This window comes from Otolemur garnettii, unplaced genomic scaffold, assembly GCF_000181295.1.
Source record: "Otolemur garnettii isolate 467f Iridium unplaced genomic scaffold, OtoGar3 scaffold00011, whole genome shotgun sequence".
In the NCBI taxonomy this organism is placed as follows: domain Eukaryota; kingdom Metazoa; phylum Chordata; class Mammalia; order Primates; family Galagidae; genus Otolemur; species Otolemur garnettii.
The window spans coordinates 1,975,292-1,993,873 of NW_003852406.1; the positions used below are offsets into that span (position 1 = coordinate 1,975,292).

Consider the following 18,582-nt stretch of genomic DNA (forward strand, 5'->3'; position numbering starts at 1 on the left):
CTCACATCACATGCATGTTCAGTGTATGTGACTTTAACTGCATTCATTTTGGCAGGCGGAAAGCAAGAGTTCAGGCCCGCTGTTCATCCCTCCAGTCTTTCCATCCTACTTCCCAAACTAGACTTTGACCTCAGCTTCCCCACAGAAAGGGAATCTCCCTATAAATGCAAACAGGAACATAAGACCAATTCTGACCCTCGGTGGTGCAGATGCATCAGTGTTGGAGAGTTCCAGGCTTGCCAGTGTATTTTTTATTTTACCTGAGTTTCACTGTAACACTGACTTAAAAATATAACTCCCACAAAAATGGGTGTCCCTGGTATCCCACTCTTCAAATCTGTCTTTCCCAGTGTCAGTGAAGTGCCTGTCTGGCATGTGGATTGCTCCAGCATCTAATCCCCACATTCACATGCAAAACACTTACAGGTTGTCCTTAAAGTACAGCTTCTCAAACTTTAGAGAACTTCAGAATCACCAGGGAAACTTAAAAAGCAAATTTTTAGAAGCACATTCCTGGGCTCTGAAAGCTTCTTCTCCAGCAAGTCTGCGTTTTACCCGGCGGTTGGGTCATTCTGCAACAGCTGGTCACAGAATCACACGTTAGAGAAAACATCAAAAGTTCCTCAGGAAAAGATCCAGCCTTCTAAGCATGATGGACAGGGCCTCTGATTATCAGTGCCCTGGTGAACTCTTTACACTTTCTCCCCTCTCATCTTACACACTTGTCATTTGCCCGAACTCATCAAGTTGTTTCAAGATTCAGAACGACCCCTTCTTCGGCTCTTTCCTTTTGAAATGTCCTTTTTATCTAAGTCCATCTGTCTGAGGCCTACTCATCCTTCACAATGAAATGTAAAGTCACTTCTATAAAAACTCTCCTCCTCTTTCCCTTTCTTACCTGCAGTCTTGACCACTCCCTTCTCTGTGCCCTACTCTACACGTGGTATGAACTTCCAGCTGCTCTTTTATATTTGCCCACATGGCACTTCTTGGTCAATACGTCTGCATCTCTTTTACCGCAGGAATGGGGTCTGTTTCTTCTTTGCATCCCCTGTGCAAAGCCTGGTTCAACAGTATTCTTGAGATAAGTAAGTAAGATATGGTAACTTTTGAGAAAGGATAGAAGCTGCGTATTTTTTAAAAATCATATTTTGACATGATTTAGGTAATTTTATTATTTTTTGAGATAGAGGCTTACTCTGTCACCTGGGCTATAATGCAGTAATGTCCTCATAACTCCCTGTGACCTCCAACTCCTGGGCTCAAGCCATCCCCCTGACTCAGCCTCTCGAGTAGCTGGGACTATAGGTGTGCACAACCACACCTAGATAATTTTTTCTATTTTTAGTAGAAATGGGGTCTCATTCTTGCTCTGGCTGATCTTGAACTCCAGATCTAAAGCAGTCCTCCCCTGTCAGGATTACAGATGTGAGCCACTGTACCTAGGCAAGTTTGGTAATATTAACCCCTCTTTCCCATTGAATCTCATCTAGAGATTAGATTTCCCAAAAGAATAATCATAAAGGTCAAAATCAAGGCTTAATAATAAAGATATTAATGAGTGAAATAAGCAAAATATAAGAAAGTAGCCAGTCTAGGGCACATCTGGAGACATATGGCCACACAAAGGACAACCAAACTACTTACTCCGGTCCCTTTTGTCATTTGGGAAATCAGATCCTAGGATTTTTCAAAAGAAGTCAGAAATCAGACTATAGTTGTAAATTTCCTTAATTTTAAACCCAAAAGTCACAATGAGCAATCTAAAATGAAATTAAGAAAATAATTTCACTTACAATAGAATCAAAAAGAATGAAATAATTTATAAATAATTTGACAAATGCAAAACTTAAACTTTGAAAACTCCAAAATATTTTTGAAAGAAATTCAAGAAGAGCTAAATAAACAGAAAGGCATTCATGATCATGGAACCAAGGACTTAACACTGTTCAGGCAGTAATACTCCCCAAATTGATGTACAGATTCAACACAACTCCTATCAAAAACCCAGATGACTTCTTTGCAGAAATTGACAAACTGATCCTAAAACTTATGTGGATATTTAAGGGACCCAGAATAGACAAAATGATCTAGAAAAAATAACAAACTTAGAGAACTATCATGTCCCAGTTTCAAAACTGGTCTGTCCAGCCATGCAGTCAAGACAGGGTATACTGGCATATAATGATACTGGCATACTATGGAATAGAATTGAGACACCAAAAATAAACCCTCACATTTACTGTCAATTGATTTTTGACAAGAGTGCCAAAACAATTCAATGGGGTAATGATAATCTTTTCAACAAATGGTTTTGGGGCAACTGATATCTTCATATAAAAGAATAAATTTGGACCTCTACCTTATGCTGTATGCAAAAATAAACTCACTCAAAATGGATGCAAGAATTTAAATTTTAAAATTTTTAAACTCTTTTAAAAAGAAAAACAGGCATTAGGGTGAGGAACCTGCAGCCTCACAGCCACATGTGGCCCTTCATATCCCAAGGTGTGAGCCCTTGACCAAGCCCAAACTTCATAGAACAATCCCTTAATTAAAAGGATTTGTTCAGTAAAATTTGGATTCATTCACAAGACCACACTCAAAGATCCAGAAGGCTACCTTATAACCCAATAACAAAAAGACAAATAAGCCAATTTAAAATTGGGCAAAATGAGTTATACAAATGGCCAATAAGCACAAGAAAGAAGGAAGTCTCAGAATACATGTTGAATGATTGCATTTATATGAAATGTCCAGAACATTTAAATCTGTAGAGCTAGTAAGCAGGGCTGGAGGGGTTGGTACAGGGTTTATTTGGGGGTTGATAAATAGTATGTTTTAAAATTGGTGATGATTGCCCAACTCTGTGAATATACTAAAAGGACTGAATTATATACTTTAAATGGGTAAATTATATGGCACGTAAGTAGCAGCTCAATAAAGCAAACATCAAGGAATAATAACAACAAAAAGTGGTCAAACAAGCAAGATCTGCAATGTATGACCCTGGATGTAAACTATTCAGGAAACATGTATGAGTGGATAAGTAATGAATAAATGAGTGCAGCATCAGGAATTATTGCTGTTTGAAATCTTCCCCAGTCTTGAGTCAGAGTTCATTGTACTTCCTGTGGGCTCCCAGAGCTTCTTGGTCACACCCCAGCTTGTACTCACCCAGCGGTGCTGCAATTTATCTATGTCAATGTCTATGCCCCTTGCTGGACTGTGGGCTTCTCAAGGACAAGGACTGAGTCTTAGTCATCATTATTCTAGCACCTCTTACAGTGCAATAAATGATTTATTTGAATGAAATAGCCAAGAAATGATGTTCAGGAAGTCTCAAAATAACCTGCATCCTAACTGGACCATCTGTAATGTGTTCCTTCTTAAAGGAACCATTAAAATATATCACCAGTTAAAATAATCCTGAAGTTAAGCTGGCCAAAGCCCTCCTTATACAAGATTTGAGTTGGAGAGCAAATCATGTGAGAAGGGAATGGAAAATCCTTCCCCCTTTGATACAATACCAATCAAATGAAAACCTGGATAGGCAGATGGTGGGGGTGGGGAAATACTTTCTTCTGGAATGGGGACAAGTGTAGAGGGAGGTTGTCGAGACAGCCAGAGAGAGGGGCTTCCTGGAACACACCATTAAGGAAGAGGCACGGCTGGTCTTGGCAAACACTGACTTTTCTTGGAAGTCATCTTATAGCACCTTTGAAATTCCCAGTCAAGAGCACAAAGCTGTCAACACCTACCCTCTCTTTGTTTGCTGTTTCTCCTACCACAAGGCTAGCAGCAGAGAACAGGGACTATTCTATGTGTATCCCTGACACCCAGAATACCTCCTGGCACGTTGCAGCCCCTCAGAATACATTTTGGTTGATTAAATTAAACATATTTTTAAACAGCCAAACGTTGGAGATCCAAGATGGAGGCCAGCAGGAGGCTGATGAAGGAGCCTGAAGAAATCTGCAAATGAAAAACTTCCGCAACATCCAGGATGATGAAGCTAATTTATTGACTTGGCAAGGGCTTATTGTTCCTGACAACCCTCCATATGATAAGGGGGCCTTCAGAATCGAAATCAACTTCCCAGCAGAGTACCCATTCAAGCCACCAAAGATCACATTTATAACAAAGATCTATCACCCGAACATCAGTGAAAACGGGCAGGTCTGTCTGCCAGTAATTAGTACTGAAAACTGGAAGCCAGCAACCAAAACCAACCAAGTAATCCAGTCCCTCATAACACTGATGAACACCCCCCAGCCTGAGCACCCACTATGGGCTGACCTAGCTGAAGAACACTCTGAGGACTGTAAAAAGTTCTGTAAGAATGCTGAAGAGTTTACAAAGAAATGTGTGGAAAAGCAACCTGTGGACTATAATCTGCCACGATTGATTCCAGCAAGTGTGAGCAGAGACCCGGAGCAGTGCATTCAGACACCCTGCAAAGCAGGACTCTGTGGAAAATTGACACACGTGCCACCGCCTGGTGTTCGCTTGTGGCAGTTACTAACTTTCTACAGTTTTCTTAATCGGAAGTGATCTAGGTAAAGAAAGTGATCTGTAAAGAAAGGATTAAAAATTTAAGATGTTCTAAAAAATAAAAAATCCAAACATTGACCCTACTGAAAGCTCCTCCTCAGCTCCAGGTTTAAAATCATGAAAACCTGGATTTGTTCATTCAGTCACAACTGAGGTCTTAACAACGAGGAAATTTCAACTGTGTGAGTCCTAGTGCTTACAAAGATGGACTCTTCAAAAAGGAAGTTGTGTGTTCTGCTCATCCTTCCCAAAGGAAGATCTCTCTCCCCAGGGGTCCTGTCCAAGCCAAGAGGCAGGGCTGAGGAGTGAGCAACGCCCTCCTTCTATGCCGTCTCCCTGCTAAGTGCATTCCTCCACCCCACCAAGACTGTCCCCACAATATCCACCCACTAAGATGCCATTCCTGATCCCCTTAAACCAGGCTGATAACATCTTTAGTGTAATCTCCCAGGGAACTTTAGAATTAAATGAGTTTTAAGTTGATTCCAAAGAAAACATTGTCTTTGACAGTGGGCAATCCAGGATCCTGCAAATAGAGTGTCCTGAATGCCAGATACACAATGAAGATATTGGTGTGGTGGCACTTGGGTGACACCCTGATACACTGGGAAATGGGCTGCTTACAAATGTCTAAAGAAACCTTTCAATTCATCTGAAAATATCCACTGGTCATCTGTGGGCAAGGAAAATATGACAACTATCCACACCCTGTGAGGCAGCTCTGTAGTGTCTCATTCCAACAGTCCTACTCCCATTGAAAATCCCTTACACATGGGCATTGTTTTGAATTGGGAGAGGTTTTATCTCTGTCTACAGACTTGGGCACAGACAAAGTCACCCAGTGTGAAGTCATCCTCATGACAAATACCATGAGGCCTATGGCTTCTCCTACGAAGGACTCTGCATCCATGTGTTTGGAGCCAGAGTGGTCCTTTCTGGCACTGGGCATAGACAGAAAAGTCATCTTGTGTGATCATGTGCTTTTGCATGAACAGAGATGTTGTATACTCTGCCTAGTTTCACAAATGTCATCTCATTTTATCCTCACAATGAAACTGTGAGGGGATCTGACAGGTGGATGATCCCCTTTTACAGAAGGACAAACTGATCCTCAGAGAGGCTCTGTGCTCTGTTCAAGAGCCAGAGGGCTGATTAATGGAGAAGCAACCAAATTAGTTGTTTAAAGCTGCTCTGTTTTCTGTTACCTCTCTGACCAGGAAAATTTACCACCTAGAGAAGACTCCAATCCCTGCATCTATTAAAAAAAAAAATACAAGATAGTACACAATGAAATTGGGCAGGAATTTCACAGAGTCAAGGGTGTTTTCTCCTATTCATGAGGCATCTGATGATTGCACTTCTCCCAGGGAACCTGGGTCAGGTAGGGAAAGTCTCCCCGTGATGCTTACCTTCCTATAGTACCATAATGGGTAATAGTCTAGAGAGATCCTTGAAATGAAAATGAATTTAGGAAACTGAAAACTTCTGGATTAGATGTACTACATTGTGTCTCTCCTCCAGCCACCCATCTGAATGCGCGCGCGCGCACACACACACACACACACACACACACACACACACACAGCTCAATCCTGAAGAGAAAGAAGAGTGGTAAGGCCAGACATCCTCTGTTGGTAGCAAATGTTTTTATATTCTCTAATAACTTACTGTGACTTGAAGAAAGATTGCTGCCTCCACCACCTAAGACAGTGAGTGCTGTGCTCACTTCTACAACATGTCAATCACTCTTTGTACCTTGGAAAACAGGAATCGCATTGTTCAAAGGTGAATTCTCCTTGACCAAAAATATCCTCAATGTGCTCTTTGTAGAAACTCCTTGGGCCTTGTATCATATATTCAATTTTAATGCTGTTATTAAAATTCAGAAGTTTCAACCAATAGTTTTAACCCAAGTTCTCTGTGGGAAACAGCAAATGTTGGCACCCCAAGCTCCTAAGAGATTTTTTATCAGTATGTAGGCCTCGTCTTAGGAGACCAAGAATGCTATTCTCTGTGGTTCTTAGGGAAAAGTCTCTAACCTGGTAGGACTGGTTTCCCACAATGAAAGAACTGAAATACTGGTTTGCAAAAGCTAGCCCTGCTTTGCTTTGGTAACAGCAGTTGACTGCTTTCTCCTGATGGACACAGTGAAGTCCCAGGTTGTGTTGAAGCATTAATACATTCAGAAGAGAAGAAGCCTTAACAGTGCTACTTACAGGAAAAACAACTGAATAATTGATCCCAGCAGCAGTTTAACCAGAGACCTATGGTTAAAAGGGCAAGCTTTTTCTTATTCCCTGGAAGGCCCTCGTCCCTCTGAACACTATATTCCTCTATTTTCATTGACCTACTTCTCCCATTCCTTGATGGGCAGTCATTAGCACCATTCCACCAATATTTCCAGCTCTTCACCCACCCAGCACTTAGTGCACTTCTCCTGCCCCTTTGAAGTTGGGTGTGGCTCCTGATTGGGCCAGTGACATCACCATGAGAGTGAATTTGTCATGTCTCCTTTCTCTTATAATTGGGGAGCACAGAGATGGAGCCAACCTCAGCCCAGGTCTCTGAGTGAGAATGCCAGAGAGCAGAATTCCCTCAGCCAGTGTGCTATGGGCCAGGGCATGAGCAACAAGTAAACTCTTTTTGTCTAAGCCACCAGGATGCTGGAATTACTCATTAACACAGGATGACCTGTCCTGTCCTGATGGGGAAAGTAACTGTGAGAGCACAGAAAAAATATGGTAGGCTCTGATAGTCAGACAGGCTTGGGTTTGAATCTCAGCTTTGCATGTTAGCTGTGAAACCTTTGGAGATAACATTAATTCCCAGAGCCTCCATGTCCTCATCTATAAAACAGGGACAATAATTGATCTGTTTAATAGGGTCACTTTGAGGGTCCAATAAGGAGATGCGTGTGTGGTGCTCAGCACAGTGGCTGGCACGTGGAGGGAACTCAGGGCTACACTGGGGTGACTATGCTGCTCGTCTGGGTTGCCTTCAGCTCCACCTGCCTCAGTTTGGGCGGCTATTAAATAAGCTCAACTATTGTGAAGGGACCTCGATTAAGGTTGCTCTTTATGGGAGTGTGGTGAACACAGACGCACAGGGTGATGGAATCGGAGGAGGGGAAGTAAGGGTGAGTCATGAGAGGCAAGCAATGAGAGGTTGGAGGAGGGATGTACAGGCATCTGCAAGAGGTAAAGGCAAGAATCAGGAGTGTTCAGAAAACGCCAAGTACTTCCATGTGAGTAGAGAGATGGCTGGGCTCAGCGACAGGGGCTACGTTACATTAATTATCCAATGCATGTCCACCCACACAATTCAATGAGCTCTCGGAAGGCAGAAGCTGGTTCTTATTTATCTATCTCCAGCACAGGATGTGGTGTATAGTAGGATGTTAATAAATGTTTATTTGATGTCTGAGGATTATAACCAAATTTCAGGCCACCCAAACTTAAGTGTGACACCAATTTCTCCTCATTCTTCCATAAGTTTCTGAACTACACTTCCACTCAGCCCACTTCTCAGACCCAAATAAATAAAAGCTAAAAATATAGCCTGGGTCATGAATCATAAATGAGATGTAAAAGCAGTGACTCACAGAAGTTAATCTGCTTCCCAGGAGAGTCTTGCTGAAATGTCCTTTGCTCTGAAAGGTTAGGCAAAAAGCCAGCACCATTGCTGTACAGATATAGCTACTGCAATTCCCAGGCCTGCCACTGGGAACTCATCTGGAATGCCAAGGCCCCCAGGCAGCCCTTCTGCATCCCATTGTGGGGCAGCAGAGGGATGTGCCCAGACACAGATGCTAAAAATGGCACTCAGGAAAGTAGTGTAGGGCCCTGTCGATTGTCTCAAGGGCCCAATGTGTCCACCATCTTGTTGGCTATGGCCTTAATATGGTCAGGGCTGTAACCAAGCAATGCCTTTGAGGCATGGTTTAGTAAACGACCTACCAATTATATTTTGTATCCCTGTCTAATTAAGTTGGCAACATAATCTAACCTATTAGTGACCAAGTGTGGTCTCTCCTGCCACAATGTAACCCACTAAAAATGAAACATCTTCAGATTTTTATGACTTCATCTCTCAATTCTAAGCACCTCAAAAAAATTAAACAATTATACCCTATACTCCAAAATCATACAAATCTGACTCAGCCTTGAATACCCAGGACCTGGAGTTTTTGACTAAATTAAATATTCATTAGAGGGAAGGCAGTGTGTGACAGAGTAAACAGGCTTCATGCCTGTAATCCTAGCAAAATGGGAGGCCAAGCCAAGGGAGGTAGATTGCTTGAGCGCAGGAGTTTGAGGCCAGTCTGAGCAAGAGTGAGACCCCATCTTTACTAAAAATAGAAAGAAAAAAAAACCTAGCTGAGCGTGGTGGCTCTATGTGGGAGGTTAAGGCAAAAGGACTGCTTGAGCTCGAGTTTGAGCTTACTGTGAGTTATGATGGTGCCACATGGCATTCTACCCAGGGGGACAGAGTAAGACTCTGTCTCAAATAAATAAATACTCATTTGAGGAACTCTGTGCATTCACAAATGAGAGAATTTGCACGAACTACCATAAAGTAGGTGAACAGCAGCTCCATCAAACTCTCTTCTGTTCCCTTTCCCCATCCAGCAGCATCTGCACTCATCCCCTAAAGACTCAAATACCTTATAATTTTGCTCCTTCCCCCATTTATCTTATTAAATCCTTCTATCAGCGAATAACCTGCAGCTCAATTAAGAACTATGGGTACCACTTAATTGTTACTGGAAAAGACCAATTGGAAAAGGCCAAAATATTTGTCATCAGTTGCCATGCTTAGTCAAACTTGATGCTCCCAGCAGTAACATCTGTATCACGGTGTTTTCAATCTTCTCAGCCTCTAGGACTTTACCATATCCTGTGAGTGGTCATGACTGGGTCCATGGTGGCCAAAGAACCTCACTGAAATCCCCCCCCACCAAGTCCCAGGACTGAAGTCAGACATGAATGACAGTGTTCCCCTGTGCTGACACCGTGACTCAGATGAGCCATGGTGAGAAGCTGCTCAGTGGTGCTGTACTACTTTCCAGCTTTTACAATTTCTCTGAAAACCCAGCAGTCAACAATATGCCCTTGCAGAATTGCAGCCCAAATGTGAATCATCTTTCATTACACTTCTTTTTACATGAAACACAAGAGTTTTCCGTAACTCAAGTCAGTGAATTCTGACTCCTGATAATGTGACTAAAAGAATACTAGAGCTTGAAGGGACCTTCAATGTTATTCATTCCAACTCTTCTACTTTTCATAGAAAAAAAATTAGGTGGCTTATCTGATGTCAGCATTTAGAAGGCAGGCAGAAAAGAGTCCACTGAAGACACAAAACAAAAGTCAGAAATGTACCAAGAGAACTAGACAAATATGGCATAGTAGAAGTCAAGGGCATACAGCTCTTCATGGAGGAAGAGATTGCTAACTGAATTCAGGGCAGGGGAGAGAGACAATAGGCTAAGGGGCTGGAAAGTGCCCACTAGAATCTGGTAACTATTGGCTTTACCCTTGGCTTTAGTGTAGCAATCTCAGTAGAGTAGGAAAACTGGAAGCCAGACAGCACGCAATTTAGAATTGGATATAGAAGTGAGGAAGTGAACCAGTGAGCATAATGCTTTTGGTTTGGTTTTGTTGTCAGAAATTTATGTTTTAACAAAAGAGGAAAGATAAGCTAAGCGGAGGAGGTTATTTTAAGAATGGGACAGATTTTAGCATGTTCATGTGATAGAAAGGGTAACGGTAGCAGGAGAGAGGAAAAATAATGGTGAGGTTACAGTGCCTGGGAAGGCAAGAATGGAGACTATCCGTGAAATGCTTGATTCAAATAAGATATTTTAAAATGACTTAGATTCTCACAAGCGCCCAAGTCAAGCAATTTTCATAGGTAGAAGACATATTTTCTCTCTTCATATGTCTGAATACCTTTGGAGAAATCTCAAATATTCTTATAAATGATCAGGACCAAGCCTAAGTCTGTGTGAGTGGAAATGTTCCAATGGTGGACAACAACACATTTTTTAAGACTTATAAAATCTTTGTGTTGGAAGAGACTATTTGCCCCAATTCCCTTATTTTCAAAGCACTGCTATGACTTGAACAAAGTCACCCAGCAGGACAAAACTTGAAACCAGCACATAAATGTTCTAAGCTGTTTACTCTGTCACAGACATCAAATTGTAACACAGACTTGTGAATCAAACACAAATAATGCCCTTATATATATTATTTGAATTGATGCCTTTAGAATGCAACTTAAATGGGACCTTAAATTTATTTATTTTACAGTTTGTATTCCTTTAAAAAAAAAAAATCTCAGCATTTTTAGCTGAAGAGAAAGGGTGTTTTCCTTTAAAGTCCAGCAGCATGAGTTGATTATCAGTCAATTATTATTATTAATTATTAGTTATTATTAACCAATTATTATTACATTAAGTAATGACTTCCTAAAAGGAGACACAGTTCAATGAAGTCATTGAAAAGACAAGAATACAGAAGCAAGATTCTAGGGGCAGGGAGAGGGTGGTTGGTTATAGCTCATGAGAAGTCTAGTTCGGGGTTGAGGTTCTCACAGAAGTCAAGCAGCTTCTCTCCCTCTCTAGTTACAGACTATAGTCCAAACCTCCAACTGCTGCCTGAATAGCCCTGACCAAAGGCATTCATGAGCACACCAACCAGAACCAAGAGGAGTAGGTAATACCACACGGGCTTTAAGCCAGCCATTCCTATACTACCTGAAGAGGGTGTGTTTATAACTTCACTCCCTCTAACATTCTTCTGAAATCCCATATTCACCAGAAAGTCCTCTGACCCTGCCCTTGAAGAACTGAGATGAACAATTCAACCACTACCAAAAATCATAGTTTTCAACAATAATGTGTGTGTGAGTGAAGAGCACCTTAAATCCACTTCCTTAACAGATACTCAGTATGCAATACGATACTATTAACTATAGTCCTCAAGCCGTACATTTGACCTCTAGACCTGTTCATCCTATGTAACTGCAAGTTTGTACTCCTTGCCCTACACTTTCCCATTTCCTCTCCCTCCCTGCCCCTGGTAACCACTGTTCTACTCTCTGCTTCTCCGTATTGACATCATTAGAGTCTACATATAAGTATTTTTTTTCTATGCCTGGCTTATTTCACTTTTTATTTCATTTATTTCATTTTTACCATAAATGTCTTTTAGGCTCATCCATGTTGTGACAAATGACAGGACTCTCCCCCTTTTTAAGGCTGAGTAATAAATATTATGCTGTGCATATATACCACAATTTCTTTATCCATTCTTCCATCAGTTGACACTTGGTTATTTCCATATCTTGGCTATTGTGAATAATGCTGCAATGAACATGGAAATGTAGATATCTCTACAAGGTGCTGATTTCATTTTCTTTAGGTATACACTCAGTGAAAGGACTGTTGGGTTATACAGCAGTTCTATTTTTAATTTTGTTAGGTACCTCCATTATGTTTTCCATAGTAGTCTTACCAATTTACATTCCCCGCATTTTTCTCCAGACCCTCACCAATACTTGTTATCCCTTGTCTTGTCTGTGATAGCCATGCTAGCAGGTATGAGGTGACATCTCATTGTGGTTTTGATTTGCATTTCTCTGATGACTGGTGATGTTGAGCACCTTTCTATATAGCTGTTGGCCATTTTTATGTTTTCTTTGGAAGAGTATCCATTCATCCTTTTCAACAATCTAAGCCTATGAACATTGTAGTAGTGTAGGGACAGGCCTTGTGAGTCTCTCAATGTATGCTCTGTCTTTAACACTGTGTGCTGAAGGCCTCAGAGGCCAGGGCAGAGACTCTGGGTTTCCTACCTATATCTTTTAACCTTTTATCTTTCTTCCTTTTCCCCTTACTAACAGAATCCCTAATGTATCCAGCTTAAAAACAAACATTGCTCAGCAATGAGGTGAAAGAAGATTATCATTGGGCAAAACTTTAGGAAAAATTATTTATAAGGGGGCTAACTCAGTCAACAGGTGCACCATTTGTCCTTGGTTTTCCTTCTTCCTGTTGCTGTGCTGCAATCTTGAGCAAGAATGAGGATGGAAGCCAAGTGTTAAGAAAGGCCAAACAGAGAGATAGAAGGGGCCTGGGTTATTGATGACTATAGATCACCATTTAAGCCCGGCCTACTTACCAATGGACTTTTCCTACATAAGTAACAATAATGTACCATAAATGTATGTACCATAATGTACCTCTGTCTTATTTAAACTCTGGTCTTTTGAGCTTTTGTAATGACCAAATCCGAAGTGAGAAGGGGAGCTTTTAACTTGTGCTTTGCAGATGGTAGCTGAAGAGTCACAGTTCTGCAGACCCATTCCTACCAAAGGAGGACTCTGTGAAAAGGTTTCGTACTAGAATCAGTTCATCAGCTCTTAAATAGACTTTCCTATAGGCCAACAAAAGCATTAATCTCCATTGATTGAAAGTGGAGTCTTTATAAAATAGCACCTTAACTGAAAGTCTTACATCTAACTACTTCAAATGTCCTAAGTATGGCTGAAAATATAAAAGTAAGTGCCAAAAGACATTTAAAAATACTACTAAGTCAACACTAAAACTTAGGCTTGTGGTTTTCTTTTAGGTGAGCACCTTGATTTAGATAATAGTTGGAATAAGTTTTCGTCTTCAGAACCCAGGAGCTCAAATTGAAATGTAAGATGCTCTGTCAAAAGCAAAAAATGACAGCTCATTGAACAGAAGGAATGTGAAATATTATAAAAATATAGACATAGGGTGGTGCCTGTGGGTCAGTGAATAGGGCGCCAGCCCCATATACCGAGGGTGGCGGGTTCAAACCCAACCCCAGCCAAACTGCAACAAAAAATAGCAGGGTGTTGTGGCGGATGCCTATAATCCCAGCTACTTGGGAGGCTGAGGCAAGAGAATCACCTAAGCCCAAGAGCTGGAGGTTGCTGTGAACTGTGATGCCACAAGGCACTCTGCCAAGGGCGACAAAGTAAGACTCTGTCTCTAAAAATAGATATAGATATAGATATAGATGTATACATTCATAAAGCTCAGCCATTTGGGGACGCAGAGTTCAGAGGCAACAGATCTATTGCATTCCAGTCGCCCCTGCTGGCATGCATGGTCCTAGCACAGCACCATGACTGTTAGAAGGAAGGTTCCATTTCCACTAGAAGAAAACGGAGGTTGAATTCCAATCAGCATTCACTTCTGGTTATATACCCCAGAAAGTTGAAAACACACGTCCATGCAAAAGGTTACATGTGAATGTTCATTACAGCATTACTCATACTCGTCCAAAAGTAGAAGCACCCACAGGTCCATCAAATGCTGACTGAATAAGCAAAATGTGTATATCCATACAATGGAATATCATTCAGCAATGCAAAGAAATAAAGTTCTGATGTGTACTACCACATGGATGAACCTTGACAATGTCATGCTCAATGAGGAACCAGACACAAAGAACCACGTATGGGATGATTTCATTTACATTCCATCTCTAGAAGAACAAATTCTCAGGTGCAGAAAGCAGGTAGTGGCTGCCAGGAACTATGCAGGGAGCCTAGGGAGTGACTGTTAATGGGGACAGGGCTTCTTTTGGGGCTGAGAAAAGGTTGTGAAACTAAATAGTGGTGATGGTTGCACAATTCTCCCGATATACTAAAAACTGCTGAATTGTACAGTTAAAGAGTGAATTTTATGGTACATGAATTATATCTCAATAAAACTGTGATCAAAAATAAACTATAGATCTAGAAAAAAACTGGCATTTTCCTCTTAAATTTTTTTCAACCATCTATGAAGAGAAAGAAGCATAGAATCTTCATTACACAAGGACTTTCACACAAAATACTAAGTTTTAGAAGATTGACTTCTAAAGGGAAAAACTTCAATTATCTGAAAAATTCAGTGATTGCTTGGTGATGTTAATTCAATGAATTTTACTGTCAGGATTCCTACTGGTGTCAATGACAGTGTCTGCTGGGGATCTTATTCAGAAGAAACAGCCCCACTCCTTTTAACTCACTTAACTGGTTGGGTAATGACTCACAAGAGTTTCTGTTCTTTCTCAGTGTGTGTAGGAAGCATTAACTCACTAGCAGGTGAGCCATATCGAATCTTTCTGGAAGTCAGCAGGGTATAAATCATAAATAAATATATTACCCAGGAGTATGCACATTACGCTTCCTGGAGGCCTCCAGAATCAATATTCATTGCTCACCTAGGCCCACGGGCCTCTCACAGCAATGCTGACATCCTTCCTCATCCTTCCGCCTCCTTCTCCCTCCCACCCTCTTCCTCTCCTCCCTCACTTCCTCCTCCTTTTCTTAAGTGATAGCCTAGTTAGGAAATCAGATTCTTAACATTTTCTGCAGAGCGATTTGGAGATTTATCACACATTCCAGGCCAGAATCGCTTTCATTTGTTTCAAGTTATGACTTTCCTTGGACGGTCCTTCTCCCCCTCTTCACATACCATCTTCCTTGCTCTCTGGGCAATACATTCAGAACATTTCCTCCCCAAAACATTCCGATCATTGGAGGGGGCACAGTGATACAGTATTTGCAGTTTAGCCTTTATTTTCAAAGAACTTTGGAATGGATTGCTGCCTGTCATAGAAGATAAAGAATTTAAGATTTAGTGTTGAATAAAGGTTTCTTTAAGTGAACAGCTTCTATCTGCTCTAAATGGATTAACATATTTTTTAAATCTCGCCTCTGTATTTAAAGGGGTTGAGCAGAGATACTTGGAATAACTCAGGTCCTAAGAGTCCGACACTATGTAGACAGGAAGTGTCAACTCCCATGTGCTGTATATAATGTACATCCTGGGGGAATTGGGGGGGCTGGGGGTGCAGTTAGAGCCACTCTGAAAAGTGTTAGGCATTTATTTCAAACATTCATACTTCAAGATATTTTATCTGCAAATCAAAACTCCTTCAAGTATCTCTTCATCTGGCCAAAATAAGCATTTTTAATGTCATTCAGAAATGAGCAATAAAAACAACAACAACAGCAAAAATCAGCATAAAAACAGAACAGTGTCTGGCTGGGGTCTCCAGGCCCTGCTCCTCCCTGGTTTTGTCTCTGAATGAGTAGTGACTAGACAGGCAACCCATTCCCCAAGAGCTAAGACAGCGCGCTGCTACTGGAAAGTCAGCAGATGCTGACATGCAAAGTGCCTGGGTCTACCAGAGAGACAGAAAAGCATGTCACAGATCAGCACACACAGTATGATCTTCATCTACATCAACCGTGACGTCCGTGTGGGTATATCAACACACAGAGGCTCAGGGAAAAGTCAGAAAGAATATAAAACAAACTGTTAATAGTGGCAATTACCCTAAAAAAGGACTTCCACTTTTTACCTTCTGTATTATTTGCATTTTTCCTAAAATGAACATGTATTTATTACCTTTGATAGTTCAGAAAATATGTTAACCAAAAAAAGAAGTGTAAACAAAATGAACTCAAAAAGTCAGTGCTCACAGCTTGACCTCCCTTTTTCTTGTCCATTTAAGAAAAATACACGTAAGAGAAAAATCTTATTCATTCACTGGGATCCTGGAGACCTTTGTTCCCCTAAAATCCACTTGGTTGGGTAAAGAATCTTAGGTTTCGCTAGAGCGTATCTCTAATAGTTAATGTCATCACCCATGAGAAAGATACTTTTTTTTTTTTTTACAAACGACAAACAAAAGCTAGTGAGAAAAAATCCCATCTGCTTTTGTGACAACCATTATTCTAATTTGTTTAATGTTTATAAAATCCTAAGGAGATGTAAAGGGCACCCTATAAGATGCAGGTTGCTATTAAGGAAAACAAAAACCAAGGCATCTTCATTGGCTTCCGCTGCTAAAAACATTGACCACAGTGGAGGGAATGCAAAACTGGTACGTTTTTTACTTTCTTTGTAAAGGGAAAGGCTATAGATGAGTTTCTAAATAGAAACATCCCCAGAGATAACCTTCTAGTTGTTGATTCAGTTTCTCCTGAATACAGGGTCTCGGATAGAATTCTGCACAGGCAGTCATGGTATCTGTTGCATTCCTAGTTATGTTTTTTATTTTCTAGGTTGCCTCGGGATACTCTCTCTATAGTATTCTTCCTGAACAGTAACCATTTCAAGATTAAGTACAATAGTACTGCTCTTCAAGAGAACGATGTTAAATTTACTAGAAAAGAAAATTAAATGTTAGACAGGTTCATTAATTACAACTATGCAGCAATGCATGCATAAGTAATGACAATAATCAGAACTCCATTGTGAGACATATTGATAAAGCACGTTGCTGAATTGTTAACACAAAATTCAATATCATGAAACTGGTGACTGATCTCCATCTGACCACAACTTGCTGCAACCAGCAGGCTACTAGTGAGTCCAGACTTTCTGGAGTGAAGACTTCAATCGTGGGCTTACCCAGAATCCTGCTATATTTGTGTCGCACCTGTATATAGCAATTAGAATTGCTACTGAAGTTGCATCATTTAAGCAGATTTTAAACACACTAATAAAATATGAGTGTTGATTTTTAAAAGGTAGCTATTCTATGAAAATTGAGTCAAAAGTTTTAGAAAGACCTTATGAAGGCAAATTGCTTTTAAAAATAATATTAAATTAGAGGTAGATAAGACTACTCTAAAAGACATGTTTTTAAAAATGAAACAGTTCCTATACTCAGATTTCTTTGAAGATGACTCTAAGAGCTCATTCTTCTAAAGAAATTGAAAGGAGGAATGTAGATGAGGCACTATGGGTGCAATTTATGCAAGAACAATGAAATATGAGTCATTGTGCCCATGAAACTCAGAGAAAAGGCCTTGACCACAATGCAAAAGCTCATTTATATAAGTTTAAGTGTCAAAAGTATGTGCGTAACATTCTTATTTTCCCTCTACAGTGACAAGTCTCCATAGTATCAGATAAGAGCCTGTCTACAATAGAAGAAGAGGAAACATTTCTTTACCACCTTAAGAATACCACATAAAATTTCTCTGCCTTGGTGAAACAGTTGTCCCATAAGGACAACTGTCCAATAAGGACACTTAATTGCTTGGCTTGAGCCACAAAGTGCGCACCAGGCTGGACGTTCTCCCTCACTCTGCCTGCCTGCTGGCCAACCTCCCTCTTGTCTAAATGACTCTGCCTGCCACCCTGAACTCAACACATCAGAAACTGACCTTCTTATGGTCCCTCCCAGCAGTGCTTCTCCTTCTGTGGTCCCGTGTCTTTCTTCTCCACACCCTACCTTAGGCCACCTACCTGAAATCAGGCTGCTTGAATTCTACCCTCTTCCTTTGCCCTCTGCATCAAATTATTCTCCTATAATATCTCTACTTCTTTACTTCATTGCCTCTGTCAAGACCCTAATATACATAGTTCTCACCATGACAATTGCTCTAATCACCTCCTAAAGGGCTTCCCCAGTTCCACTCACTCCCTTCTCTAGCACAAATAAATCCTCTTGCCTTCGCTCAAATGCCACAGCTTCTTAACCTGATGTTTAAGATCTGCTAAAATCTGGCTCCAATCTCATAATATTATCCACCAGTCTTTTTCAAGTGGCCTCTTCTCTAGCCAAGCTAAAATCAGTGCTCTCCCTTGTACACAAGCTGTGTTCCTTATCCATAATCCCTCCATCTGGAATGCTCTTTTAAAATATATATATATTCCCTGTGGTTAAATTTCTATTCAATCTTTAGAGACCACTTCAAACTCCAACTCGCTAGGAAGCTTTCCCTGGGAGCTAGGAGACATTCCCACCTCTCAGAGTTCACTGCACCACTGTGTCTGACCATGTTGTAGGCATGTATCACTTTCCACCTTGTATTATGATGATCCATCTCCTGGTTTTAAATGAAAGCTACAGTAGCAGAGTTTGCCAACCTGTGCTTCACAGAATACTAGTTCCATAAGAAGCTGATCAAAGACATTTTAAAATATCATATTATCAAATATCATCAATATGATGGTCCCCCAACTTAGAAACTGCAGTAGGG

The 18,582-nt window shown here is 40.8% G+C and overlaps 2 protein-coding genes across 2 annotated transcripts in view; one reads left to right on the top strand and one right to left on the bottom strand.

The window, feature by feature from the left end:
* The window catches only part of SHC4 (SHC adaptor protein 4), a 123,050-nt gene that overhangs the window by 95,341 nt on the left and 9,127 nt on the right, over positions 1 to 18,582 (bottom strand). The window lies entirely within an intron of this gene.
* LOC105886449 (ubiquitin-conjugating enzyme E2 L3-like) lies at positions 3,935 to 4,554 on the top strand. Its single transcript, XM_012801778.1, has 2 exons — positions 3,935 to 3,961; positions 4,051 to 4,554. Exons 1-2 carry the CDS (start codon positions 3,935 to 3,937, stop codon positions 4,552 to 4,554), a joined length of 531 nt encoding a protein of 176 aa, XP_012657232.1.

Coding starts and splice junctions, on each gene's coding strand:
- LOC105886449 (XM_012801778.1), top strand. CDS start 3,935: ATGGAGGCCAGCAGGAGGCTGATGAAG. Junction 3,962..4,050: donor CCAGCAGGAGGCTGATGAAG/GAGCCTGAAGAA, acceptor CTTATTGTTCCT/GACAACCCTCCATATGATAA.